Genomic DNA, 25,927 nt, shown 5'->3' with positions numbered 1-25,927 from the left:
CACCCTCCGCGCGCGGCCGCTCCAGCGGCCCGTGCCCCCGCCCCGGTACCACCGCCCCCGCCCCGGGGCCGCCCCGTCGCCGCCGCGGGGCCGGCTCCCCGCCGCGCTTCCCGCTCCGCCCCGCGGGGCACGGCGCCCGGATGTGCGGCCCTTCCGGGGGCGAAGCCCGCCCGCCCGCCGCCGGCGCCCCGCCCCGCCGGGTGCCTCGCCGCCGCGGCTGCCCATGGAGGCCGAGGCCGAGGCGCGGCTCCTCTTGCAGGAGGCTCGGGAGAGCATCGAGGCGGCGCGGAACTACCGGCGGGAGTTGGAGCAGCGGCTGCGGGGGCTGCACCAGGCGCGGAAGCAGGTGGGGAGGTGGGACGGGACGGGGCTGTCCGGGTGAGGGGTGGCGGCGGGGCGCTCCGGAGGTGCTCAGCAGCGAGCCCGGGAGGGGACGAGCGGCCGGGAGGCGCCCGCCCCGCCGCTGCCGCCTGCGCGGGGATCCGCGGTTTGCCCGCACCCCCCGTCCTGCGGGTTGTCGTTAGGCGGTGGGACACCGGCTGAGCCTGCCCCCCCCACCCCGAGCGGCGCGGGGCGGCAGCCGTCGGTGAGGCGCCTCCGGGGCAGCGCTCGGTCCTGCGCTGCTCGCCCGGAGCCGTGTTTGTCCCTAGAGCCCGTGTCCGCAGGGTGCGCGGAGCGGCCTGTTAGAGCTGGGGCGGGAGCGTGTGGGGACCGCGGGGCGCGGAGGGCAGCCCGCGGGACCCGGGGGTGGTGGCGGTGGCGGCCCCGCGGAGCTGTGCCCGCCGCAGGGACACCTGCGTGTTGGCTCTGCAGGTGCCGGCGGTGGGATTTGGGAATGGACGGGTGTAGAAAGGATGAGGGAAGAAGGGCTGGGAGTTGAAGTCTGTTTCTGAACTGAGCCTGGATCTCTGGGATGACAAGGAGGTTTCCTAGGCAAGAATAAAGATACCTAAATCTGCATTTTCTGAAGTAGTTGGGATGCTGAGTCTTGTTTTCTCTCAAGTGTTGTGCCTGTCTCTTTCCCCTCACATCTAAAAGATACCTGCCTAGGCGGGTTGCTCTCTAGTTTGGATGCTATCCCGAACTCTGCTGTCCCCATGCACCAGACTCCGTGGGTCACGTACTTTGTGGGTCGCGTATAAGCGTTGCCAGCATTCCAGGTTGGCTGGTTTTTCTGCAGCTGTGCACCGAAGCCAGTGGGACTAGTAACCCACCCACTCTGCGCTGAAGATGCGTGATAAGATATGCAAATGTGGGTAGGGAGATTGCGGAGAGCCATCGCAGGACTGGCTTCTCTGCTCAGACATCCTCTAAGTGTTTCAGTTTTTGCAGACTAGAACCAAAGTCTTACTATCTTTGATTCGACTCTGCAAGAGGCAAATACATTAAAAAAAACCCAAACAAATTCAGAACGTGTTTCTGTGGTGACCTGATCGTGTCTCTGAAGCGAATCTGCTTAGAAACCTGCTATGAATCTGCTAGGTTGGTGTCCTGCTACTGAGTGAATGTGAGCAGTCACTGTACGTTGAACTAGTCATCTGCAAAACCTCAAGCTACTTAAGAAAATTAATTGTTTGTGACTGTCTTTAATCCAAAGCTCATCATCTCAGAGTGTTGCCTGATAACTCAGAATGCATTGAGAGGGAGCCAGTTTGCCTTTCTGCGGGGGCTGGGAGTGCTTAGGTACCTTACCCTTCTTTCCTTTTCCTCTCTGGGGGAATTTCTGTGCTTGTGTGCATGTGTCTGTTTCCTCTCTTCCCATCTTGAGGACCACACGCGATTTTGTCCACAAAGAATCAACCATGCAACCAACACATGTCGGAGAATTCACTGTGTCCAGAAGTGCTGAATGTCTTAAACTGGGGTTCAGATAGCAGAAGCTTTATTATTTGGGGCCTGGAGGGCTAATGTGATAGGAAAAGCGCTGTAGATCTTTTTTGTTGCATCCTTTTCTTTTGGACCAATGGGACATGATTTTCAACAAGCTTCATGCAGCTCAGTATGTTCAGGGACTTGCGTTTCCTCTTCTGCATAGCTGGTGGTATCTGTAAGTCCGAGGCTGACTTGTTGCATTTGTATCTGCATATAATGGAGGTGATGGGCTTAGAGAAGTGACTGTTCTGTCTTCCTCCGCCCCACCCCTTCACAAAGCTAAATACTTCCTTTTTTTCCTCAAGCATTGAAATAACACGAGAAGGGAAACCGAGTTGTGTGGCGGCTGCAGACGTTCATGAATATTACTTGAAGAGGAAATTTATTTTACCTAACCAGAGAACTTCCTGTGTTGGTTGTCAGTGCTTCTAAAGATCTAGAAATTACGTGTAAGGCAGCGTGCATGTTGCAGCGTTTCCTTGTGTGTGTGACTTAGAAAAGTGGTTCGTAGGGAGATGTTTACTTTTGACTTTTGCATCTTTAGCTCAAGAGTGTCCAAATGTGTTTTCTTCCCTAAAAGTCAGATTCAGCAAGTTTGCAAACATTTTAATAAGCACTTGTAGAACCTCCTGTGGTCTAGTTCCTCCAGAATCAAAGCAGACTTGCTGTTCACCCTGCCCTGTAACCCTGGAGCACAGACAAATCCAAGGTGGCTATTTGAAAAAAATTGAAAAGAAAGCAGCTTTACGAGGATTTTGAAAATCCAGTGAAGGGATAGGGCCTGTAAGAGTACTTCTAGTCTTCTAAAAGCCTGATACCTTTTTCATTCCAATGAGGATTACCTGTACATGACGGCAGAGTGGTTTTTGAATAGGATTACAGCAGTTTTGAGGGGCGGTGGGGAGAAGACCTATAGAGCATCTGGACTTTTCTGCCAAGAAAAATTTCTTGATTGAAGTTCACGTAACCCAGTTTGTATTTTGCTTAGTTAATATGCTCTTCCCCTTGTCCAGGCTGGTTTCTTTGCCTCTTTCCCTGCTGTACATGTACTAAAAACGAGTACACTAGTTTAACTGCCAGTGGTCCTTTTCTTAAAGCTGACTTCACACACGGCTTTTCTCCAGCAGATGCAGATGAGGTCGTTCAGAAAAATAAAAGATGTACGTGGCCTTTGCCTTTATCCTGAATCCTTCTTTCCTGTTACCTGAATTTAGATCAGAGAAAGTGCAACATTGACCAGAGATGTACTTGAGCAACATTTTAATGATTTGAAAGGGACCCTAAAGAAGCTGTTGGATGAGCGGCTGCTGTCACTGCTGCAGGAAGTGGATGCTATAGAACAAGAGAGCATCAAACCCTTGGATGAATGCCAGAAGCTAATAGAGCACGGAGTCAGTACGGCCGATGAGCTGCTCCGGGAAGGTAAGGCAGGACCTGACACTAAGTCTTAGCTCTACCTTCCAGTGTGTCTTCTCTCAAAGACGGGAATGTTCCTGTTATAATCAGCATATTTGGCTCATTTCGGACTTCTCTCAAACCAAATGTTAAGAAAAGGTTAAAGCTGGGTAGATGTAGTGAAGAGCTGATCAATATTATCTCCTACAAATCTGTATTTTAATATTTCGCTCCAGTCCTAGGTGTACGTATGTCAGTGTGGCAGGAAGTACTTACGTTGGAAATGTCTCACTGCAGGTGTCCTGCGCCCTCCACTCTAGAAAGAGGGTTATGACAGGCTACGTTGAAATAAAATACATCTTGGGTACAATAATAACAAAACATCTCTGTTGGTTGAAGAAAGTTATTTGTGTCTTGATGGAACAGCAGCTGAAGTAAACAGATTATCTCTCTTGTTAAGTGTGATTGTGTTCACTGTTGATGGGGAACATGAGGAATGAAATAGCCACTGTATGGGAAAAGTGTCACCAAAAAGTCTGAGGATGAGACAGACAAAAATGGACACGTGGAATATTACTGTAAGGGCCCGTGTGTACCCTACTGATGCTAAATACCTAGCCAGAAAGGAATGTCACTCTTGACTGTTTTCCCCACACTGGAGAACCTACTGGGAGCATGTCTGAGCCATGAGTATGTTGGCAGTTTCCTTGCATTGTTCTCATGTCTCAACTTTAACTTTCTTTCAACATGATCTCAGTTTTGTGAACTAAAGTGCATTGAGCAGTCTCCCACGGGTCAGGAATCTACCAGCTTCCACTCAGACGTGAGCTTTGCGCTTAGAGAACATGCTGCCTTGGTAGCTCTATGCCTGCTGCTCACAGGAGCAGTGACAATATTTAAGAAGTAATTTGTTGGGTTTTTTTTCGAGCACCACAACCTCTGGGACAGCTGGCAGTCACCTGGGTTTTATTTTAAGTCTCAAGTTACTGAATCATGGGGTGTTGGCAAGGATTGCCTGTGTTTTGTATGAGTAGCAGATCTCGTGAGAACCTGACTAGCTGTGCACGTCCTGTCCCGTGGGTCACCATTCCCTCTGTAGCAGTAGAAGCGTTGCTAAGTCATGTCAAAATGAGCAGACGTTGCATCTGAGTCAGAAAGGAGTTAAGCCTCCATGGTTATTAGATCTCCTGCTGCCAATTGTGACGTGTGCTTTTCTTTAGAGATTTGTAACGTTTGTAATCCTCCGTGGGGAAAAGGACTGAGCTTGCTTATGTTGTAATTACCATAAAGTCATCAGATAGGAGAATGGCACATAGGTCTGTGTAAACTGACGTGTGGGACGCTACTTTATATGGAAAGCTTATGGGAGATTTCTATTTATCTCCACACTTTAATGCATGGATTATTTCCTTCATTTTGATGATAGTTACCATTTAGATTGTAGCAAACAGAACAATGGCTGAAATTTGGGTTTTGCTTTTAAAAGCTTAAGCTCTTGCTTTTTTATTTTTTGCTCAGTGAAGGTGCTTTGCTTTTTTTCTTCCTTTAAAGCAGGCAGAGGAAGGGATTAATAATCCTGATTTCTGGCATCTGACCCCAGTTCTGCTACTGTCTGAGACCTGAGGCAAATTATTACATCTGTTACGGGTGTGTCTACAGGAATCTCTGAGAGCTTCAAAAGTTGCTAGATAGGCTTTATATTGTTAACTATAATTGTGTTTTCTAGCTAAGAGTCTAGCAAAAGTGCTGAGAATGCTTCATGTTTAATTGGTTGTTCGTGTCAGAACTGGTTCTTCTTTGAAGCAAAGAATGCCTTTCTTGGACGTTTTCTCATTAGGAATATTTTTACCATTTGATTCCAGGAGAGAGTGCAGTCCATGGAGATGTGGGACAACAGAATGAGAAACTTTGCAGCTTTACAAAAAAAGCTTTACATATTCAGCTAGATAGGTAAGATACTGACACACTGAGGTGATCTGAGGCAGCGGCACATGTGCTTTTCCTGTACAGGGGATCTTTTCTCTTTTGAAACAAAAGCCTTCCGCTCCATTGCCTTAAAAGATTAATTTGAGGTGTTCTGTCCTCTGTGTTTCATAGACTTTCATTGGGGCTGGCAGTCCCAGAATGGAGTAGTTTTCAACCTCCATATGTTCTGCAGAAATATAGGCTGTTTCTTTGTGAACGATGAAACCGCTCCTTGCAGAACAGCCTGTATTTCAGAGTATTTACTGAGAAACAGACAGTCTGGTTAGGGCTGAAACACAATGTTTGCTGAGTCTTTTAAGTTTGAAACGCACATGCCAATTTCTGCAGCTGTTCTCTCTTTGCAAATCTGCACAGATTCAAGTGTATGGACAAAATATGAATTTGTAGAAGCTGGCCCCTTTCATTACAGCAAACTTTCCTTTCTCAGCTTACCAGAAGTGCCCTCCTTGGTTGACGTGCCTTGTTTATCTGCCCAGTTGGATGACTGCCTTCTTACTATATTGAGAAATCAAATATTCAGACATGGAACTGTGGCGTCTCGCCCACCTGTACAGCTAGAGGAATTCGTTGAGAAGCCTGGAGGTATTTTAGTCCGGTGGTGTAAGGTAGGTAAAATATCCTGAGTGAAAATCATTCAGACTTCAGTTTTATTGAGAGAAACTGAACAAGCCACTTTCATTCTGGATTCTCTGCTGCCCTCAAAGGAATGGTCCACTGCAGTGTGTAGTTAGAAACTTTAGAAGATATTTTTATGGTAACGGCCTCATTTAAAGGCAAGGTAATCTAGTGATGTTGTGGTTGGTGCTGTGTCTGCCTGGTAGTGACACTTGTGTGTTAGGCTCTTGCTCTTGGACTCAACCTGTCTCCATCTGCAGGTAGAAAGGGCCGACACACTAATGCACCTCTGCCTTGCAGTCTCCTTCCCTATATGTGGGGAAGTCAAGAGGGGCAGCTGAAAACACTGCTACCCCTGCTGCCCGTGCGTAAGGACGTGCCAGGTACTGGACAAGCAGGAAACACCTCCTTCATATGCTCTTCCCACTAAAGAAATAAATAGTAGAGTGCGATCTGTCTGTGGTGCTGTTGTACAAACAAGACCAAGAACTCCTGGTGTGTGTGTTTCTGACAGAGGTGATTCGCACGTAGCGAGTGGTTCGTTTGTTTGGCAACAACAGCCAAACGCTCTCAGTGAGACTGAGCTTCATTGCTGGGGTGATGCTTTCATTCCCTTTGAAGATGCTTTAGCAGACCCAGGATGAGGCTGAACCTGTTTTGTTGTGCTTTTACCCCTAAACATGTTTGTGTTCCTAGGGATATGCAGTGGATAGAAAGAGAAAATATTTTAATGTTGGCATTAGCTAGTCAAGTAGCCTTTCTCTTCAACACACACAAACTATTTTTGAGTAAATCACTGCTGTGCTCTGATGTGGTTTTGTTGTTGTTGGACCGCTCTATACTCCTTGGCAGCATTAAACAAACTTACATTGTTCTAGCAACAGCCAGCCATGGGTCAGCCACCCTTACCTTGTAAAGGATGTGGATTCAGATTATAAAACCATAGGTGCTCTTGTCACATCTGGTCTGATTTTCTGCCCTATAGAGGAGTTCCCTCAATTTAGTCGTGCTTGAGGGATAGTGGAGCTTTTGTGGGGAGAAAAAATGTTAAAAATCTCTTTTGACTTAGAGATATCAAGAATTGGAAATCATTCCCTGGAACAGTTTATGAAGGATAATAGTGAGTTTCCCTTGCTGTTAAAAATTGGCACTGAATTTCTTCTGCAAATTTGTGTTCAGCTTTTGGCTGAAGGATCTTGTTATATCTCTGCTAGATTGAAAAGCCTTCTGTTAAATATTTCTTCTCCTACAGATACTTTTAAACTGTAATCGAATCATTCTTATACTTCTTTTTGTATTAGTTGGTTCAGACACTGATTTTATTTTCTATAAGGCGTGCTTTCTGCTCTTTAATACCTGGTGACTCTGAGTCGCCTTTGTTGACAGCCTGCAGTACTACCCTTGTATGTGCTGCTTCAGAGGCGAAAGGGACAAAAGAGGGGGTCCTTTATTAACGCAATAAATGTTTCTCTAGGTGGATGATGACTTCATACCACAAGATTACAGACTGCAATATCGTAAGAGTACTGCCAGTCACTTTGAAGATGTCTATGTCGGCTCGGAGACAGAGTTCATAGTGCTGCATATTGATCCTAATGTTGATTACCAGTTCAGAGTCTGTGCCCGAGGAGATGGACGGCAGGAGTGGAGTCCCTGGAGCATTCCTCAGATCGGCCGTACCACGCTAGTTCCCCATGGTACTGTTCTGTTGCTGTTCAGCTTCATCTTAAGCCCGTGTCGCCAGTGCAGCACTCCTGAAGGCCTATAGCTGAGTGACTTACAGAGCTGTTACTTGTATGGTGATGGGTGGCCTTAGCTGTGATGTATGTGTAATGTATGATGAACTGTCTGTTTGTCCTGGTATTCTTTGCTTCATGGTGTGAGTGACAATTAGTGAGTCTTTCCAGCAGGTACCTCACTGCTTAGCCTTGGAAAGCATCAATGAGCCAGAAGTGAAGCGTTTTTTTCCCTTCTCCCTCACCCCTACCTAAGCGTTGTTTGGTGACCTACAGTCACATAACAAGCTCTTGGAGAGAGAAAAACCTAAATTTTCTCTTCACTTGCAAATTTTTAAGGACAGTGGGTCTTGAAGGTTTTCCTTTGCACACAATATGACTTCACAGGGATCCCAGCAAAGAGCGAACATCTGGTGAACCTTGTGAGCTGGGAAATATTTTTTGTAATTGCAAATGCTTTGAAAAAGAAATCTCTCCATCAGAAGGCGGCAAAGCCAGCCCCGGTTCTTAACATAGCTTGCACTCATATGAGGTAAACCGAGGGGACTTTGCGACTGACTTTATTTGGCACAGACAGTAGCTGGTCTAGTTGAGGTTCACACTGCTTTTGTTTTTTCTTTGAAGAATGGACACCTGGTTTGGAGGGTTACAGCTTGAGCAGTCGTAGAAACATTGCGCTTCGAAATGATTCTCAGTCATGCGGTGTGCTCTACTCCAAAGCTCCTACGTACTTCTGTGGGCAAACATTAACATTCAGGCAAGTACTTTCTGGGTAGCTGTTGTCTGGTGCGTCTCCTGCGAACTGAGCTTCCTTCTCTAGTCCATTACCTCTGAATTGTATGTAAACCTGAGTCGTGATGCGTGTTTGAGTTTTATATCAGCTCAGCCCCAGTCCAGGTAGCGTTGTCTGTGAAGTCTGAACTTCCTTCTCTTTGCTTCTACTTCCTGGCTCTTTAGGAAAACACCTGGTGTTTTTGTAGGACCTGCACCTATCTAAAACAGACACAAGAGTGAACTCCTGGGGGGTGGTAAAATATAGCCCGTGCTGAGCACATCTGTGGAATGTTGAACTTCCTCGAGTTCTGCAGCAGCTCTTGCTGGCGGGTCAGCAGTCAGAGGAGGCTTGCCAGGGATTCTTTTTAACCTTGGGTCAGTGGGTGCTTCCCTTCCCAGACTGTCCACATGCTTTGATGACTTTGGACGTGAAACATGATATGTGCTGCTGGGACAGGTAAGGATGACAGTCTGACACTGATGTCTTTAATTAGTGGTGATCAGACTACTGCTTAGAAACTCTTGAGTGGAGAAGGGACCTTGTGAAATTCAAGCTTTTCATTTGACATAGAATGTGATTAAAAACCTTGGCAGCTTTGCTGCCTGTAGTGCTGTCCCTGAGATGATGCTGTTTAACGGGGTATGGGGAACTTCCTTGTGGATATGTCAGTTGTAATTACAGACCTCAGAGACTCTGAAGCTTTATTCCATCTTTCCCTGCTTAAATAAAACTACTTGCTGTACAGCAGGCAACCCCCAAAGGCAATTTAAGGGGGTTGTTCATGATATTTTTGTAACTTACTCCATGGTGTTTCATTTCTCCCTTCCTGATAATGAATTGACTTAACTTTAGATGGTTGTAGTATGAGGATGTATTCATTTGGCCTGTCTGAGATGGGATAAAAAGATCTAAAGCTTTCATTTGAAATCTGTTGCTAGGTTTAACATCTCTTGGCTCAGAAATGCCTGTGAAATTAAAGGCAGAACTTTGAGGTTTCCCTTGGTTCTCTTTCAGACCAATGCCTTTTATCTTTTTCTATTGGTAACACATGAAAATCTTTTGCTTTACATTTTGGTAATGTGGACTCCTCTCTGAGAGGAGATTGTTTCAGGATGGCAGAGCACTAACAAGCACATGTCCACAAGAACTGTAATGACATGAATCTTAAGATTGAGGACTACCTCAAAAATCGGTTGTGTTCCTCTTCCAGGGTCCAAGAGTAGCTTCTTGTTTGAAAGTGTGTGAGGTTTTCCTGAGCAGGGAGATGCAGTACTTGGTGCTTGGCTTTCTCCATCTGTTGAAACAAAAGCGTATTCACAAGGGGCTAAGTGGCTTGCAGAGCAAACCAAATAAGCCAGGTTCACGTTACAGACGTTTGTGAAGCAGCTCTGTATTCTTCTTGTGTGTTCAGGACACAGGCGTACCTCCTCAGTGAGAACTGAAGCTGTGGTAAATGCAGTGTTTCATGTCTGCTTTGTAAAGACAGACTGCTGTGGTCACCCTCTGAGGTGAGGCTTTTGGACAAGTTGCAGGAAGACATCATTGCTTAAAGTCAAGACTCATCCTGTGTTTTTGCAGCCTTCAGGGAGCTGCCCTGAGGGAAGGGAAGGTTTCTCCGAAGAGCCCTGCTGTGCAGCTGTCTCTAAAGCTTTTGCTTGCCATGGGGAGCTGTAGTCAGGCTGGTGATTTGGGATCATCCAGCAGACACCGTATGAAGGTCATGCTGACTTTGTCAGGGACCCACCACAACTCTACTGACAGCTAATGCAAAGGAAGCGCGTGTGATCACCCACAGGTTTCCTTCTCTCTGCTCTGAGACAAATGGAAACTGGTGGTGGTTGCACTGGTTCAGTGTCTGTGTGCTGCCGTGACAGAGCAAGGATTTGCTCTGCAGCACTGGAAGTGGTGAGAAGGGATTCAAACAGTGTCCCCCTGAGCATCGTTCCTACCGCGTATTCTGTGGGCTTTTTAAAATTTTAAGTCCCAGGGATCATAGAGGCTGGCGAATAACTTTGTTAATGTGATAGGAAAAATCAGCCTAGTAGAGCGAAGCTTAGGAGACTGTGCAGTGATGCTCTGTCCTGTACGTGGGCTCGTTGTTTCGGGCTGGTTATTAATTGTGGAAAAATCAAGCCTAGTAAGGAAAGGAATGGTGACCTGTACCAGATCCCAGTCTTCTTCCCCGTGCATGCGAGAGGAGGAAAGGTACTGCAGAACTGTAGGTTGGCTCTTGGGTACTCGGGTTGTGCTTCCTCTTCATGGTGTAAGGAAGGTTTGGCTCTTTCCTTCGTTGCGTTAGCACGCAGCCCAGTCTGCTCTCTTGGAGTAAGGGCAGGGGGGGTAGCCCTGATGCTGGAAAGCCTGGGTGGGATGAATACAGAAGTACGTGATAAAAACGTGGCCTCAGCCTGGATTCCTGTGGATGCCACTGAGAGCGCTGAACCTGAAACATTCAGCTGGTCCCAGACTGACTGCTGTGTAAATGCTCCCACTCCAGGTTGTACCATCGCTCCTACCTCGGAGTATTTGCTGTCCTGTTACTTGTTTGATGTTTGTTTTTCTTCCTACTACTGCTGCTGGTCCAGGTTACCGTGACAGTGCTCTGCAAAAGGGGTCTGTATAAATGAGCAAGTAAGTGGGGATACAGATTGATGTGATAGAATTCATACTTTTTAATGGCTTTATAATTATGCATTTTTGTCCATTCTTGTGACTGTACAAACGCTTCCTACCCAAAACTCAAGAAAGGCTCCCTTAACTAGGGATGGAATGAATTAATGTTACCTTATGCACAAAGTTTACAGATAAGTAGCTGTTTATAAGCTTTACCAGTAACTCAGGCAGAGTTTAAAATGTAGAGTACCAAAATGAAGTTAAAGTTGTGTTGGGAAAACATTGTGGATCACTTCCAAATGAAAAGCTTCTTGGATGTTTACTTTGCCTTACAGTACAAGGCTTTTGCTATCTTAGTGACGTTCCCAGGGGACTGAAAAATCTGATGGAGTGCAAAAGTAAAATTGGAACCATGTTCTATCTTCCCTGTTTGTCTTGAAAGAGTTAACCCATTGTGTGCCAGTCCACTGCCCAGTTTCATTTCCAGTTCTTAAAAGCTGCTGCTGAAGTTTTTCTGTTGTTTGCCAACAACCACGTACCAGTGCTGTTCTTTCTCTCCAGCTGTAATGAAAATAACCACTGTTTTACTTCCTAGAAAAGACAATCTGAGTTTTCTGAGTGACTCGGGCTCTCTCTACAGTATGATTTAGCACCTTTGAGAGATGGCAGTACAAGAGAAAGGACCCAGATACGGAAGGGCCCTTCAGTGTGCTGCCCCGCTCAGCTGCGAGGGCCCACAGGGAACTGTATCCCTGGTCCTTGGCAGAACTTGTTTGCTTTTTCTTTGGAGATTCTTTCCCAGGATCAAAATCCTAAATGCAGCTGAGCGGAAGCCAGACTTGTAAATGCCCTCCTAGGCATTGTTTTTAATACACATCTGCACCAAAGCTGATTATTAAAAAAGACAAAGTAAACAAAAAACCCCCCACACCCCCAAACCCAACAACCCACCCCCACCAAAACACATCAACCTTCCGCCCCCACCCCTTTACAGCAGAACATAGCAGGGCTCAACCCCCCCCCATTTTAGTCATGCTTATTAAAGACCTGCTGAAACTACAGCTGTCTTGCCACAGCATGGGATGTTGACCAGTAATCTGGTATAGATGACCGTAGAGTGTAGTTTTGCACATATTGGTTGTTTCAGACAACTGGGAATCATTTCAAAGGGCTCTAAGCTGTGGCAGTAGAGAATTTCATTAAATAACAATGAAAGTTTGCAGGAAGCAGATTACCTTTTATACAGATTAATAGAGCATTGCTCAGTGGAGCTGTTGGGAAAGCTGGTAGGGCTTCTGGTCATTCAACAGCCATCTCCCCAAAAGGCTGGATGAATTTGTTGAAAGCCCTGGAGCACAGTGCAGAGGTCTGGTGTGGCAGGGTATTGCTGTCAGGATTTCATTGTATGGTTTGATTTAAATCTTCAGAGTTTGACTTAACTTTTTGCTTGGTAGAATTGAAACCGTGGGACAGCCAGACAGACGAGACAGCCTAGGAGTGTGCGTGGAGCAGCAGAACGGCTACGATTCTTTGCAGCGGGATAAAGCCGTGTGCATTAGCACAAACGGTGAGTCTGAATCACAGAACTGAAGAATGTGATCCTTTCTTTTAATTATTCTTTATTTCCCAAAATCCATAGCCTCTGGTTCTTGGTATCCCTGGATCACATATGAGCAACTTCATCCACCTTTTATGTACACGCTGTTTACTCAGTTCAAATCTTTGGTGAGATCACAGGTCTCCTTTTTCTGCTTGCAGTTATTGCAGCCTGTTTGATGGGACAAAAAGGACCGTGGCAGGGTTGCTTTCCATTTCTATTTGCCTGCAAAAAAAAAATAGGGAGACATAGTATTGCATGTTAGTATGTACAGAAAGTGAGAAATAACATTTGCTATCTTGACTGTTTCAGGGGCAGTATTTGTAAATGGAAAAGAGATGACAAACCAACTGCCTGCTGTTACTTCTGGATCGACTGTGACGTTTGACATGGAGGTTGTGCACTTAGGGCCTTCCAGCAACGAGGGAGGGAACTGCAAGCTTAGAGTAACCATTAGCTCTAACAACAGAGAAGTGGTCTTTGACTGGGTACTTGATCAATGCTGTGTCTCATTGTATTTTGGATGTTCATTTTCATACCCGGGCTGGAAGGTTTTGGTGTTTTAGCAGGGAGTGAAGGGATTTTTGTTCTTGCTATGAAGTGTAATGTTAAAACCTGGGTTTCCAGCTGTTTGACATCAACAATCTGTTAACAAAAACCTTTCTTTATACTACTTGAACTCCACCATATTGTACTTCCTACTGGATTCATTTAAAAAAATAATTGTGAAACATTGGATTTGTTACTCTGGAAAAAGTTACAAACAGGCATTTGCGTAGGCAAAGTAATTTAAGCAGTCCATAAGACCTTTCCCTTTTTTCCCTCCAGACTTGATTTTTGTCAGTATTTCTTTGTACTCTAGTCTCAGGGTACGTGTGTTGTGTAGAATTAACTTTGCTTAATGCTGCTGTTCTGTGAAATAAGCCTGTAAACGTTTAGGGGGGTGGAGGGGTGGTAATGGACCAAAGTTTTATTTATACCACTCAGAAAAAGAGCAAAGTAGTTAGTGATGTCCTGCTATGCTGCCTTGTAGACAGTGCTGCCTTAATAGCATGAATGGATAGTGGGTTCTGCATGCGACAGCCATTCCTTCCATGCACGGTACTGTTCATTCCTCCAGAGCAAAGATGTCTGAGCCATAATGTCTGGTTAAATATGTAGCCAATCTGTTACGTGAGACATTAAGTGCCTTATTTCCAGACATTTCTTGAACTGTTTTCTATGTTGTCACTTGGAATGTATTCTCTAGAGTAGTTGCACGGTGATGCTTACATCAGCTTCATGCAGGTGCTTGCCTCAAACTAGACCAATACCTAGAGTAGGACAGTTCTCCTTACCTGCTCTGACTTCCCTAGTTACAGTTCACCACGTAGCCTGTCAGAACTGTTAGCAACTCAGTCCTTAGGCATGACACGCAGATGGCAGCCACGACTCCTCATAGAGCCCTTCTAAGACTTGGAGACACCCTGCTTTCTGTTGTCCAACAGAGCTAAGGGAAATGCCGTTCTGATGCGCAGGATTCCTGGAAATGCCAGGCAGCTGTCTGGGAACACCTCGCGTTCACGTGCAATAGCGCAGGTTTATGGTCCGAGCGCTGGGGATGGACGAGGCCACCCAAGCAAGCTGGGACTGCTGCTGGAGATCCACCCTGGGAGCTAATGGAGAGGGGCTTTGGGTATGGGCTTAAGGCAGACCCCATGGGCACAGATTTAACCTGTGGCAGTCAAAATGGAGCAGAGGGTGGTAATTTAGCTCTCCTCCCTATAGAAGGATGGGGTAAGAAATTACGAATTAATTGACTTTGAATTCAGAAGTTACATAAAGTTACCACTATTTCCCCTAAGGAGCAACTAAGATTTAGAATGAGCTTATCAAAAAGAGCCTATTCCTGGTCAAAAATTGCAATACTACGGGATTTAAAGAATATTTTAAAGCAATGCTCACTGAGGGCCTTAAAAGGGACCTTCTTACCTCAAGCTCTATTAAAATTAAGTATATTTTAGCATGTTAGAATAGCAGTATTATAAAACCTAGACAATCATTCTGCCCATTTTCCTTCAGTGTCAGTGTGCTACATTAGCCCTCTGTGCTAGCATAAAAAGCTTAATTTACATTGGATTATGTCCCCCATGCTCACATTGTCAGTACAAAAAGATTAGTCACTGCCTGGATTTCTACCACAAGCATCTGTGGTAGGGGTACATGGATTTCACAAGAGGAGAAGGGTGGTTGATATTTATACCATTTACAAGAAAAAAAATTGCGAGTACATTCAGATGGATGCAAAGAACTTGCACATGGTAGTTAGGTTGGAATTTACTGTAAGATACGAAGTGAGGAAGACTGGACACCTGCAGGTAAGATAATCCAGTGTTAGCAAGAAAAAGCCTGCAGGATTCTGTTTTTGAAGCTTAACTATTTCACTGTTAGGGAGTAAGAGAATACTAGCTTATCCTGTACTTTCAGTGTTCCTTTGAATTACCCTGTGAGGAATATTTTCAATACTTTTAAAATATGGTTCTCTTCCTATAGGCAAGAAGGTTCAGTAGATGATCCGTGTCAGGCTGGCACTCCAGCTAGCTGCCAACTTACATCTTGCTTCACTTAGTAGTGCTAGTAATTTTACTTACACACTTCAGGTGTCAGGTACTAGTTGTAACTTAGTACTTTTACCATATGGAAAGGAAAATTGTGAATATCTACACTTCTGAGGTACCGATGGGTCAGGTACCTTTTCATCTGCTTTTGGAGGGGCTAGTCAGACTAGTGATTCTGCAGGATATTTACTTGCATATTAGAAAATGAAGCTTAAGCCTTGAATTCAGGTACTTCCAGAGCTGGTAATGCCTTGTCAGTTTGTTCAGAACATACCTACAAAGCAGCTGAAGATGACTGTGAAGGGCTGCAGGAGGCCCCCACTGCTCCCCTGGAGAGCTGAGGATGGCAATAGAATAATAGTTTTTTCTGACTTTAGTCTTTAGCTGTACGTTGAACAAGAGCAGGTTGCCAATGTTGGGATTGTTTTTTGGTGTTTTTTTTTGTTTGTTTGTTTTTTTAACTTGGCATAAGCCTAGCTGTCCAGATTGCAAATTAGGTACTGCTCAGCCACCTCTTAGAGCTGCACCTTTTAAACCTGGGAGGGGTAAGGAGGCTCAGGGCAACAGACCTGAGTAATAAAGTAACAAAGTATGCGAAAAATCAGGAGAGGCTTGAATTAAAAAGGTTGAAATTCTGTTCTTGCACAGTGGAGTTCAGCTAGACAAAAAACTTGACACTTCCTTTACAGTTTTTCACCTCTAGGTATTGGAGCCTTGCAAGCAACAGTGTTATCTGCTTATGAAATCCAATCCTGAAAGTTGTTTTCTTAAGCTAGTACATTCACTTACCTCAACTAAGACTTATGTGTCAAGTGAAATTTGAATTTTTTAAAATAAAGTTTTATCCATCAATTATGTACGGTCTAGCAAATTATTTATTGGGGCATAAAGCTGAGCATCACTGTGTTCTTCTAACATGAACATGAAAAATGTATCCTGTAGCACTGCAGCTATCCTTAAGAGCTTCTTACCTTTTTTTTAATTTGAATTTTCTGTCCCTTGGAAGTCCCAAACAATTTTTTTTCAGGTTTCTCACTTGTGCACTTACTTTTATTTCTCACTGAAGTTCAAATCTTAACTGATATCTCTTGCAGAAATAATAATTTTCCTTCTTTTTAAAAAAATAGTTACAGCATCTGTAAACTTTCCTCAATATTCCATCACAGCTAGTTTGTCTTTTACTGTTCCCAGCTCCTTACAGTTGCATTAAATGGTGCAACTCTTACACATAGTAGTTTTTGGCCACCATTACTGAGCAAGCAGCAGAGGTATTTAATAGTCTTCAAATAAAGCCCACATTGAACTAACACACAGCTTTACTTCATTCCCTTAGTTCTGCTTTACCTGCAGCCTGTTCCACTTCCTTGCTCTTTCAAAGGAACTTGTGAAACCAGTACATAAGGCTGCTGACATAGTAGCTGTCTCTCCTAAATACACCATTCATATGAAGAACCTTCATGAGAAAGTGCGGAGTGTATCATCTCCTAAGAATGCATCTTCAGCCTCAAATCAAGCAAGTTAAGAACAGCAGCTATCAGAGTCACAGAAGGCAGGCTTACCTACTTCATTCAAAGCTCTTAGTTTTCTCAGTCACGAAATGATGCAGTATCAGATTTAAAACCGGAATCTGGTCCAGCAGGAACACCTTCATTCAAGCACTGGTTGATGATGGCACCAAACTGTTCTGTGAATTAAGAAATACTTTGAACAATATTGTCAAAATTGTCCTCACTGGCTCCTGCATTCTCAAAGGTACAATCAAACTGCTGGTTTGAGGTGGGTTGTATGGTCTGGGGGTTTTGTTTTGGTGATTAGTGAAATAACAGTTCAAATTATTTGCAACCCCATCATTGCAGGCAGTGACTCTTTACCCCACCCCCCAAAAATTCAAGGACTACACTCAAGACGCAATTAAAGCAACGTACACTTAAGGTTAACAACTTAAGTGCATTTAACAATTTTGAATATAGTATTTAATGCACTGAATTAAATATTCAAGTCATACGTTAGGTTCCAACTTGGGGTTCACCAAATACAAAACATCATAAAAATCTGCCATGAACACATGAAAGGCTAGATCAGAAGAACCTTGCCAATTTTAGAGACAAAAGCATACAGGCAACTGCAGTCTGAAGTCAGTTTACAGAATCTAGCTGTCATATCCTGTATTTCAGTATCTGAATTATTTTTAACATGGAAAAAGGTTTTCAGCATCTACTATTTGGCCAAGCAGTGCAATTCCTCACTTGTTTTGTGCTGTAGTACCTGGAGTATCCACTCTCTACAGTCCCAGCTTAGTGCTACTTTAAACTGATACAGATTTAAACTTTGCTCCAAATAAACTATCTTGTAAAGTCTGTTTGAAACATTAACCACTTGCATGTAAAAAACCTCAGAAATCTTATTTTTATAACTGACACAGCACGAGTGATTATGTTTCATTTTCAGTTACAGAAATTACAGTTCTAAACAGTAATACACAACTCAAGAGATGTATCTCAGGTATTCAGCTCTACCCCCAAGAAAGGAGAATGAAAGTTTAATAATCAGCTAAAAACCTGTTAATTTATGGAGACACCTTAAATATAACAAAAAGACTACAGAAATGTAGCTGCCTTTGTAACTATCTGGCAAAGGAAGAACATGCAGAAGAGAAAGTTTATACAAGGTACTGCGGGTGGCCTTTCTGCATGCACACAAAATGACTGGACAACCATCATGGCAGATTTTATATTACTGAACTTTATGTACAAAAGCAGATTTCAAATAAAACATTTAATGTAAAAACAACGGTTCATTTAAACAACTGAACTTGTTTTGGTTTTTGTTTTTGTTTGGGGTTTTGTTTTGTTTTTACATCTACTGTACCATTCCAATTCTTTTAAACCAGCTTACATGGTATCTTCAAAATCTATCAAAGGTACATATAGAAAAGGCATCTTTATAAATAGAAAACAAAGGGCTTTTTTCAGCTTTTATTATAAATTGACATGACATACAAAGTTTACTGGACAGAAGTAATTTCATTACTATTTTTGGGGGGATCACCAACTTTTTGTGCAAACAATGCTAGCCTTCTTTTAAGCATTAAGAGCATAACTGCTTAAGAAATGACATAAGCAATAATTCTAGAACTACATCTCCCCTAAAATAATCTATTTTTTTACATATGTGCACAGCTTTAGCAAATTAAAGCCAGAGAGAAATGCTTGATGTACTATCCAGAGGCATAATTAGAGTTTGCTAAAACTCAGAGAGCTGGCAAATTCAAGAAATTTGTAATGAAAGCTGCAGTTTCCCTCTTTCCTATTTTGTACACAAAATCAGTGACTAAGAACTTAATACTGGATGACAAATCACATCCACACCATTAGTTAAATAGTCTCACAGTTAAACACATCTTAAGGACCATCAAAATCAGTATTTACATTTTATAAATTTCTGAAGACACCATTAGAAAGCTTATATACCCCTTAAACAAACAGGGAACTGCATCTCATGGTGATGGAATGAAATAAAAAATTAAAAATACCTGTATTTACAGCAGCATTGTTCCTTTATAAATAAAGAATATGAAAAATGCAATATTTTAAGGATAATAAAAAATTGAGGTGATGTCACTCAACCACAGTGCTTGCTGGAATAAACCCTTCGGTGCTGATACTGTACCAGTAGTGAAACCACTTTCCATTGGAAAAAATCTGTAAACGTATGCATAAAATGTGTTAACAGCAGTGCAAAACTGCTCAAATATAGTTTAGTCAGCATCTTAGTATCTGTATTGAATACAATACATCACAGAATACTTGCATAAGAAGTGCAACACATTTTCTGGTCCAATTTTACAGTGCATTTTTCCCTCAAGAGTGGCATCTCGAAAGCCAAAGCTAAACCTATGGCCTGGACTTGCAGTCTGTACTCAGGCAAAACAGCAGGCATGAACTTCCAAAGAAGTTATCGACGTAATGCCTACATACCGACTAGAGAGTCTCGGCTTTAGCATGGCACACTATGATGCGGAACCCCAGTAAAAAGGTTTTGCATCAAATCGTTTGTGTAGCTGTGTAAATGTGTAATAAAAATATAAAGGAGCTAATGTTCAAGTTTAAAATGGTACACTGGGTGATCAATACATCAGAATTATCCACGAAAAACCAAACTGCTGGTATCCTCAAAAAGCCAAGGTGGTACTTCACTGTGTCTGGAACACGAAAAGCCAAGATCTTTCCAAACAGGCACAAGACAAAGGAAGTGCTAAGTTTGCCAACTCCGATAATTTTAGTGTAAAAAAAAATTAATTTGTAATTTATGATCAATTGATAAATGATTTCAAATACAAGGATCAAGGTTAAACTTTAAATAGTGAGACGTTATTTTCACAAAAAGCTAACTGGAGAATTTCTAAATAAGAAAAGCAGAAACTGTATCCCAATCCCCTTTCCCCAGTGTTTCACAACTTCATGGTAGGAAAAACAGCCAGATACAGATGCAAAAATCTTAATATAAAAATGGTTTTACATATATTTAAATTATGTAAATTCCATAAAGTTCTTAAGACACTAATTACTAAAAATTACAAAAAGATTTTCATATTGCTCTTCATGCTCAAACTCTTAGAATATTGTCATTACATCACCAAAATTGATATACATGTAGTACTTGCATAATTAACTGAATAGAAACCCTGTTAAAACAATATCCTTGTTGAAATCATTTATTTCCATCCAGCAGTGCCTGTTTGGAATCTCTGTATTTTTGTGTGTAATTCTCTATAGAGCTCATGCACCCTAGAATGTCACTTCAATGCTTGTCCGTCGAATGGCAATTGACCTTTGACTTCAGAGCTTTTGTTTCTTGCTCTGTTTTGTGACACCTGAGATGCTATCCACTTCCGAAATTCTCTCTCTCATATTATTTTCACTATATCCATTTGTTGTCCCACTTTGCTCCTCAGAAGACTCCTCATCTGTTGGGGAGGCTGATTCTCCTTTCTCTAACTTCTGCTGCATCTCTCGGAGCCTGGCAACAGCTTTGTCTATTGACATTATGCTGATGAGGTTAAAGTCATGCATGCTGACCAGATGTAGCATAAAGTTTCGACACAAGTTCTTCTTAATTATTTTTTGTCCGTAATTTTCAACAAACAGCATACAGGCATGATTCATTTGATTGTCAGCAATAAACCTGTCAAATTAGAAAACCATCATTATGCAAGTAGAACATTTTTTAAAAACAAAGATACCCTACAACATGGTTTATCAATGACACTGCACAGACCATCTATTACATAGTCTCAACATCTGCAGTGTTTTTTCTTTTCAAAGCCATAAGGCTACTAGGCAGAAGAACATTTTAAAAAAAACTTAAACAGGCAAAAGCTTGTTACCAAATTAGCCTTTAACAATCCTTTCCTAAACAACTGAGCTAACTGAATTTTAAGTGCTTAGTGAATTGCAACACAAAATGGTCAACCAAATCTATATCATAATTTATTTGTATCAAACCTAAGTTTATAGTAACATACCCGTGCTTCATAACATGAAGATTCCATAATTTCATCACTTCTTTCTCTCCTTCGTTAACGTCAGAAAACTCTTCAATTTGCTGGACAGATAAAGGATTGGGAGAAAGGACAGGAGAGGAAACAAACACACACATCAGAACTGCGTGTCTGCTGACAAGTAGCGAAAGCACACCTAAAATTCAACTCATGCCACCTATACATCACAGAACTAGCTACTGCTGGAAATCCAGGCACTGCAGTCAAAAAAGTCAGAAAAAAGTCATATCATGTAGAGACCTGTGATAAGTTAGTTCTATATTTTATATACACACAGCACTGGGTACTCCTGCGATACCAGCATCTCCTCTTTGAAGGAGAAAACCAGCCACAGACAATGAAAACTTGTTAGGACCCACGTGGACTGAGCTAGCTTTGCAACTAAAGGCATACTTAAAAATACAGACTTTGACTCCATCAATTTCTATCGTTAGTGTCCCAGCATCACAAAATTTTCTACTTACTCTTAAGGTAAATGCATCATTTTCACCACATATGCCCTGTTTGTTCCCTACAACTGCAGACCATCTTTTAAAAACCATAATCCAGTTAAAATAATTTTGTATAAATGGAATAATTACAGTAATGGTTTTCTCCCGTAGCCATTCAGGGTCCTTTTCATCCTCACTGTCCACTTCCATTTCTTGTGGGCGGAGAGGTAAACACGTGTCGCTGTGGAAATACAGCCGATTGTGCCCGCTGCTGTACGTTCGCTGCTGTTCTACTTCTCCATCTTCAGATTCAAGAAATTCTGACATACTTGCTTTCGTACGCTTTGGCCTAGCAGAGGGGGGAAAAGTAGTAACTGCTTTCAACCATCACATCAAATATGCAAATACTAAGAACTGTAATTCATTAATACAAATTATTCTTCTAAGCTCTAACTTGCAAAAATGTTATGGGGGGAATCACCAGCAGTGAAATAAAACCCATTAAAAAGCCAACATCCCGTTCCAACCCACACTCCACCTTTTGGGGAAGAAAAGTTTTAGGATAAGGCAGTTAAAAAAAGTTACATCATTATGAACAGATACCTCAACTGAAAAGATATAGGAAAATCACAGCTGAAGTTATCATCCTTCAATAACATTTTATTTAGTCATAAACCACTGTACTGTGATGATAGTGAAATGTAACGCTGTTTATGTGCACGTACAGATTTACAAATCCCTCGGTTTCACACATCCAGCCCATATGCTCTATTACACAAATACAGACCTTGTTTTCCACCTCCCTACCTGCAAACAAGTATATGTGTGATAGGAGTTCTTTTGACCGGTCCATTGCGACTGAAGGCAAATCCAGGTTGACGATGGATATCCTGGGGATTTCCTGCATAGGAGCCATCGTAGCACTCATTGATGGATACGTCTATCCTAGCACCTTTTGGATGATACTGGAACAGATAATTGCAAATATACTTAGCAAACAGTAATGACAATACATCAGGAGGTTTAAAGAAGTAACCTTTTCAATTCTGAATACCTTAAATATCACCCTATCAACAACCTGACATAGCTCTAGTTTCCTTTTACAACACCCAAATAATTAACCTCTAGAAATAAATTACACTAAAGCTTCCCTGCTCTGTACCATTTTACTGTTTTGTATAAAACCACTCAGAATAGAACTAACTATAAGATTAAGGAAAATATCAGCAAAAGATTGCTAAAAAGGAGCCTAGAAATTAGAACATTTCTAACCAGCTAAGAGTGAAGTTTTGCAAGTTTTGGAATAATCTGAGCAGGGCAGTGGGTACAGGAAACTACAATAGCTTCACATAAATAGGACAGAACTTCCGTTTAAGGTCAGATTGGCAGGAACAGATCTTTATCAGCATGAGTAAATATAATACTGTCTTTAAACTTTTAACGCCTTCCTAAAGCTTCAAGAGACTTCCAACCAAATGTAATTACGTTGCTTTCTACATCACATAAAAAGAATACATTAAGGCAAAAGCAGCAGCTAAAAAAAAAACACCACCAAAAACAAATGCACAATTTTTTTCCCATGTAACATGCAAACATTCACATAATGTTCAAAGGAAGCTGCATTTAACCTGTAGATACAGTCCTACAACTTAACATGCCAGCAACAGAATCACTGCATATATAATATCTGTGACAGCCTGTACTGTGTTTCATAGTGCTAAACCACAAAAAGACTACTTACAACATAATTGAAGATAAATCTGCTGTGGCAAAGTTTAAGATGTTTGAGTAAACTATACAGTTTCCGACAGTTCAGTGTGCACCAGGGGCAATGCAAGTCATCTCGGGCTTCAGTCTGCTGTCTCGTGTTGTTGTTATAAAGGAACTGATGCAAACAAAGGAATAGGTATTAGCGCCAACTGCATTTCATTCATTAATCTCCCAACCCCCAAAACAAAGCTGGACATCATTTCAGGACACCTCTACAGTAACAGTAAGCTCCTGGGAACACTACCTCAGCTCAGTGTACTGAAACATTGGTATTCCAAGAATTTTTTTCCCCACAGGGAGACCACCCATCCCCCTCCAGATGTCTAAGGAGATGTCCTTTGTATTTTGGAACGTCAGGCATGCACCCAGGAAGATTAGTTTTCTAAAATACTTCCTGTAAGAAGAAATATGTGGAATGGCTCTTAATATGTGAATCTGAGACCCCTTAAGACATCCACTAAAAAGGCAAATGGAAATTTCCACTCAAGTCAAAAAGAAGCAAACATTTTAATTCCATGCAATATTACATTCTATTTTTTCCTTCTAATGCTTATTTTCAATACCTGGTAAAATATTCGTAACTTTTGTCGAGGCTCATTTAAAACATCTCTCTCTTTTCTTGTTTGAAGGTCTGTCGGCAAGGATTCTTTCACAGCTGAAAAAAAAAACACATACAGACATCCATTTCTTTGGTGAACAGGAAAAAAAGACATTGTTTCTCACCCAAGTATGGAAGCTCTGAGAAGGGCACGCTGCTGCTGAAGGAAAGGGGCTACTCTAGTTACTGTGATATAAGTAGCTTGTATCAGCAACAAGGAAGTCTTGATGCTCAGCTTTCTTCACAATCTACAGGCAAACCCATCACTTTTAAACACCAGATTTATCTCCAGTTTTGGAGAACCCTTCAGAGAACTTAAAAACAGTCAGGTAAAAAGCAACATTTTTCTTACTCCATTTAAGCTAACAGAGAATTCTTCAGGTATAGCTAAAAGCAGGTGTGGCTGGGAAATAAAAAAGAAACACTGCTTTCAGAGGGCTGCATTAAATTCAATTTCAGAAGTTTCCCAAGTCACACAACAGACAAAACAGTATGAAATGCAAGTAACATCAAGAATATTTAACTGAAAGTTTAACCCTTAACTCTTATCCCTCAAACACTTTATGTGTGTAACGGCACTGCTCAGTTGCCTCTGAGCGTCCTCCATACATTTTAGCATCAGTAAGGTTATTTGATTCTGTATAATAACAAGAAACCCCACATATCTAAGCAGGTTCATAAATCTACCTTCAGGAGAAAACAAAATAATAACACCTACTTGTTTCTGAATGGTGAAAAACATGGCAAAACAAGTCTCAGCTCTACTGACATAAGGAGATCTTTTAGAAGATGCACTTATTTAATATTTTGGAGAACAAGGGAAATTTCATCCTCTTTCTGTATGAAAGAGAGAGGAGGCCTGACACTTCAGCCTGCACCACATCAGAGAAATTAGAATTCCATGGCTCAGTTACTTTGCACACTTTGTAATTACAGCAAAGCTTAAGCTGCCACATTTAGAAAGACTTTGATGTCTTTATTCCACTGCTCTGCCTTGGGAAACATGCCAAAGTAAAATGACAACAACAAATTCATATACCCTTGGGAAAGATGCACTGGATCTTTTTCTTTTACTATCAGAACCTCTAACTGATAGAAGTTTCCTACTATTTTCACTCTCCTCCTTTCTTTCTATTCAGAGACTGAAAACAGCACAACCATGATAAATACTCTACAATGCTGCACACTGTGCTATAATATATTCCTGTATTAACAGTCTGCTGTGCTATTTTGGAAGGTGGCTCTTGCTGTGACTTTACCAGTTTCCTGGAATACTTCGCTTCTCTGACGCAAGAAAAAATGGGTTCTATCAGTACATTAGCAACGCAGCCTTGCCACGTCCCTACTGCCTCTGTATTTATTATGTAGTAAACTAGTACACACCTTCCAGAGTCAGTCAAATACCGGCATTTCTTTTGCAAGCCTGAGCACAAAACCTGCCTAACAAATTACAATGCAGGTCTCCAAGAAACCCTAAAATACAAGGAGGCCTGGTATGAGGAAGTGAAGAGAAAGCAGAACAACTCTTACAGCCAAAGTTCAAGTACTTCCCTGCTTCTGTTGCCTTTCTTCCATTGGAAATTACTTCATGTTGTATGTGTTGCCAGCTATTCATCCCAATTTAAGAAACCTAAATGTCTGCAGTACCTAGCTCAGGTAAAACATTTAATTCAGAAGACAGGAATCAGTCTTATTTAAATATTCTTGTACTCTTTCCAAAGGCAAAGATGTCTGTGGGTTGGCTGAGCATGTTGGGGAATCGTTCTAGACAGTGGCTTCTGCACAGGTAGGGGTGGGAATTCTTCTTGCTCTAACTTCTGTATTACTACACACTAAAGCCCTAAAAGCAGGGAAAAGAATTGTCACTCTTAGAAAGTCTCACCAGAGATGAGCTATCGTTGACCCATCAAGCTTCCCAACATATACTGCAATACAACTCCACAACAAGGACGTCTGGAAAAGCAGTATTTTTTTCGTAATAATCATTCCCTTGTTATCACTACTACAGCTCCAAAATCTCACAGTTACATTTCCAACACAAAATCAGGCTGAACTACCATTTTTCAGAAATTCTCTGATGCGCTACCCTAGATGAACCCCAGAACTCCAAGGAAGACAACTCTTCACAAACAGTGCCTGGCTACATACCCCAGAGATTAAGCCTGGAGACAGAACCACTGCACTCCAGATAATTACTTCTATAATAGGGACCTAGAAGTTTCCTTAATCACACAGTCCCAACCTAGGTACAAGCTTGGAAATACCACTCTGAAGTGAATCGGGTGCCAGTCAAGAGTCTAGATACGTTCACAGGTTTTTAAACAACAAGAGCAGCCTTCTGTACAATTTAAGCTTTCCAGCTGTCCTTGGGCCTTACCTGCC

General features: G+C 42.2%; 2 protein-coding genes and 1 long non-coding RNA gene across 3 annotated transcripts in view; 1 reads left to right on the top strand and 2 right to left on the bottom strand.

The window, feature by feature from the left end:
• The first annotated feature begins 186 nt into the window (after positions 1–186).
• CRLF3 (cytokine receptor like factor 3) lies at positions 187–15,991 on the top strand. The gene is made up of 8 exons (XM_068413124.1): positions 187–346; positions 3,087–3,294; positions 5,130–5,217; positions 5,681–5,858; positions 7,343–7,565; positions 8,229–8,361; positions 12,447–12,559; positions 12,902–15,991. Exons 1-8 carry the CDS (start codon positions 224–226, stop codon positions 13,153–13,155), a joined length of 1,320 nt encoding a protein of 439 aa, XP_068269225.1. The 5' UTR covers positions 187–223; the 3' UTR covers positions 13,156–15,991.
• On the bottom strand, positions 11,084–16,856 carry LOC137670342 (uncharacterized). The gene is made up of 3 exons (XR_011049242.1): positions 16,746–16,856; positions 12,228–12,814; positions 11,084–11,553 (listed from the first exon to the last, which is right to left on the bottom strand). It is a non-coding gene; the product is annotated as an uncharacterized lncRNA (long non-coding RNA).
• A 75-nt stretch (positions 16,857–16,931) lies between these two features.
• Positions 16,932–25,927, bottom strand: part of SUZ12 (SUZ12 polycomb repressive complex 2 subunit) — a 30,935-nt gene continuing 21,939 nt past the window's right edge. The window contains 6 exon segments of the mRNA XM_068413123.1: positions 16,932–20,370; positions 20,711–20,790; positions 21,328–21,526; positions 21,985–22,142; positions 22,919–23,062; positions 23,511–23,602. Coding sequence (XP_068269224.1) covers positions 20,025–20,370; positions 20,711–20,790; positions 21,328–21,526; positions 21,985–22,142; positions 22,919–23,062; positions 23,511–23,602 — 1,019 coding nt within the window. The 3' untranslated portion in view covers positions 16,932–20,024.

The sequence above is a fragment of the Nyctibius grandis genome, chromosome 15 (genome assembly GCF_013368605.1).
Source record: "Nyctibius grandis isolate bNycGra1 chromosome 15, bNycGra1.pri, whole genome shotgun sequence".
Lineage (NCBI taxonomy): Eukaryota > Metazoa > Chordata > Aves > Nyctibiiformes > Nyctibiidae > Nyctibius > Nyctibius grandis.
This window is presented reverse-complemented; position numbering and strand designations above follow the sequence as displayed.

Coding starts and splice junctions, on each gene's coding strand:
- CRLF3 (XM_068413124.1), top strand. CDS start 224: ATGGAGGCCGAGGCCGAGGCGCGGCTCCTCTTGCAGGAGGCTCGGGAG. Junction 5,218..5,680: donor TTACATATTCAGCTAGATAG/GTAAGATACTGA, acceptor TTCCTTTCTCAG/CTTACCAGAAGTGCCCTCCT. Junction 7,566..8,228: donor TACCACGCTAGTTCCCCATG/GTACTGTTCTGT, acceptor TTTTCTTTGAAG/AATGGACACCTGGTTTGGAG.